This window comes from Colobus angolensis, unplaced genomic scaffold (genome assembly GCF_000951035.1).
Source record: "Colobus angolensis palliatus isolate OR3802 unplaced genomic scaffold, Cang.pa_1.0 Scaffold114, whole genome shotgun sequence".
NCBI classification, from domain to species: Eukaryota; Metazoa; Chordata; class Mammalia; order Primates; family Cercopithecidae; genus Colobus; species Colobus angolensis.
In genome coordinates, this window is record NW_012112475.1 from 2,015,176 (window position 1) to 2,017,067 (window position 1,892).

A 1,892-nucleotide genomic window follows, 5' to 3' on the forward strand; every position below is an offset into this window, starting at 1 on the left:
TCTCAAAAAAAAAAAAAAAAAAAAAAAATTACAATAATAAAGCCCAGTGTTTTGGGATTGTCAAATAAAGCATTGGATTTGAATTCAGTATAAACCAAGAAGCTATATTCATGGTAGTTATGAGTTAATTGGATTGGCTGGGAAGTAGCCACCTTCTCAGAGGGCCTTTATGGCTAAGGTTTCCTGGGGTCTTGCCTTTTTTATTCTGTGTGGCTTCCTTGCTCACTCTGATTTTGGAGATAAAAGATTTCCTCCCTTTGTTTATATGGTTGATTTTACCGGTACAACAGCCTTTAGGATTGTTTTTCTGGAGTGAGGTGGGGGTGGGGACTTGGGTTTAGGGTATAGGTTCAGGGCCTTCCCTTGATGGTGGTGGGCATCTTCCTATTCTTTAATTAGTCATTTTCTGGTGAACTAAAAAGTGGAAAATTTGAGAGTGGTTGCCAAATTCTGACTGGAGATGTAGCCTGCAGGTTAAACATTGAGAAGCCCAGATTGTTGGCTTTGTTTTCAGGAATTGGAGCCTAGCAAAGCAAGGTGGCCATCACAGGGGAGTGTTCCTAGGGCTTCTGAGAAGTTTTGACAGCCCCTCTGGAAGTGACTTGTGAATTGTAGAGGTTAGTCTGTTTAGTCCATCTTGGCATACTGCGTGAAAGCTAATTTCCTAGGATAACGCCATCGGATAGAACTTTCTCTGCAGATGTAAATGGTCTGTAATCTTCAGTGTTCAATACAATGGTCCCTGGCCTTGTGTGATCATTTGACACAGGCAATAGCTAGTGAGACTGAGGAATGGAATTTTAAATTTTATTTAATTAAAATTTGCATAACCACATGCAATAGTGGCTACATAATGCATTGTGGGGCTCTAGGTGGTTGCCCCCTGTGCCCAACCTGACATTACGCTCCCCTGCCTTTTGCTCCAGGAACTCGTAGCCTTACTTATTGCTCAGACCAGTTGCTCCATCCCCAAGACCGTAAAGTCTTTTCTGTTGTCTCTGACTTCTCTCACACTTGCTGGAGGGATAAATAATAGTGTTGTACAATTAAAAAAAAAAAAAATGCGCCGGGCATGGTGGCTCTCACCCCTTTAATCCTAGCATTTTGGGAGGCCGAGGTGGGCAGATCACTTGAGGTTAGTAGTTCGAGACCAGCCTGGTCAATATGGTAAAACCCAGTCTCTACTAAAAATACAAAAATTGGTTGGGTGTGGTGGTGCACACCTGTAGTCCCAGCTGTTCAGGAGGCTGAGGCATGAAAATCACTTGAACCCAGGAGGTACAGGTTGCAATGAGCCAAGATTGCACCACTGCACTCCAGCCTGGGTGACAGAGCGAGACTTCATTTAAAAATATATATATATTTTTTAAATAAAATAAATAAATTTTAAAATGTACTGTCTTTCTTGTTTTCTGGTCATTTCGGATGCTCTTTCCCTGTGGCTGGATTGAGATCTTCTTGGAGCTGGCCAGTCTTTGAGTGTTCCTTTTGTCCTTTAGGTCACACACGTTGTGCCCATTAAATACGTGTTGCTGACTAATTCACTGGTCTGCCTTTCTAACTGATTTCTCCCCTGCCTCCCAGGTGCTTTGAAGAAGAGCCTCACAGCCAAGCAGGTCCAGGCGGATTTTATAACTCTGGGTAGGTCATTGGCCAAGATTGCTCAGGGTGACTGGCTTCTGAGGCTTTTTATTATGTTAATATCTCCTTCTGTTCTCTTGTAGGTCTTAGTGAGGAGAAAGCCACTTACTTTTCTGAAAAGGTATAATTCCTCTTAATCAAGGTTAATTAAGATCCCTTGCTTTTTTTTTTTTTTTTTTTTTAAGATAGTCGCAGGCCGGGCGCGGTGGCTCAAGCCTGTAATCCCAACACTTTGGGAGGCCGAGACGGGC

At 42.8% G+C, this 1,892-nt stretch overlaps 1 protein-coding gene across 6 annotated transcripts in view; it reads left to right on the forward strand.

The window, feature by feature from the left end:
* COMMD7 (COMM domain containing 7) overlaps positions 1–1,892 on the forward strand; it is a 57,502-nt gene that overhangs the window by 51,380 nt on the left and 4,230 nt on the right. For all 6 annotated transcript variants that reach the window (XM_011959798.1, XM_011959805.1, XM_011959807.1 and 3 more), the window contains exons 4-5: positions 1,585–1,641; positions 1,725–1,762. In XM_011959798.1, coding sequence (XP_011815188.1) covers positions 1,585–1,641; positions 1,725–1,762 — 95 coding nt within the window. The remainder of the gene's footprint in view (positions 1–1,584; positions 1,642–1,724; positions 1,763–1,892) is intronic.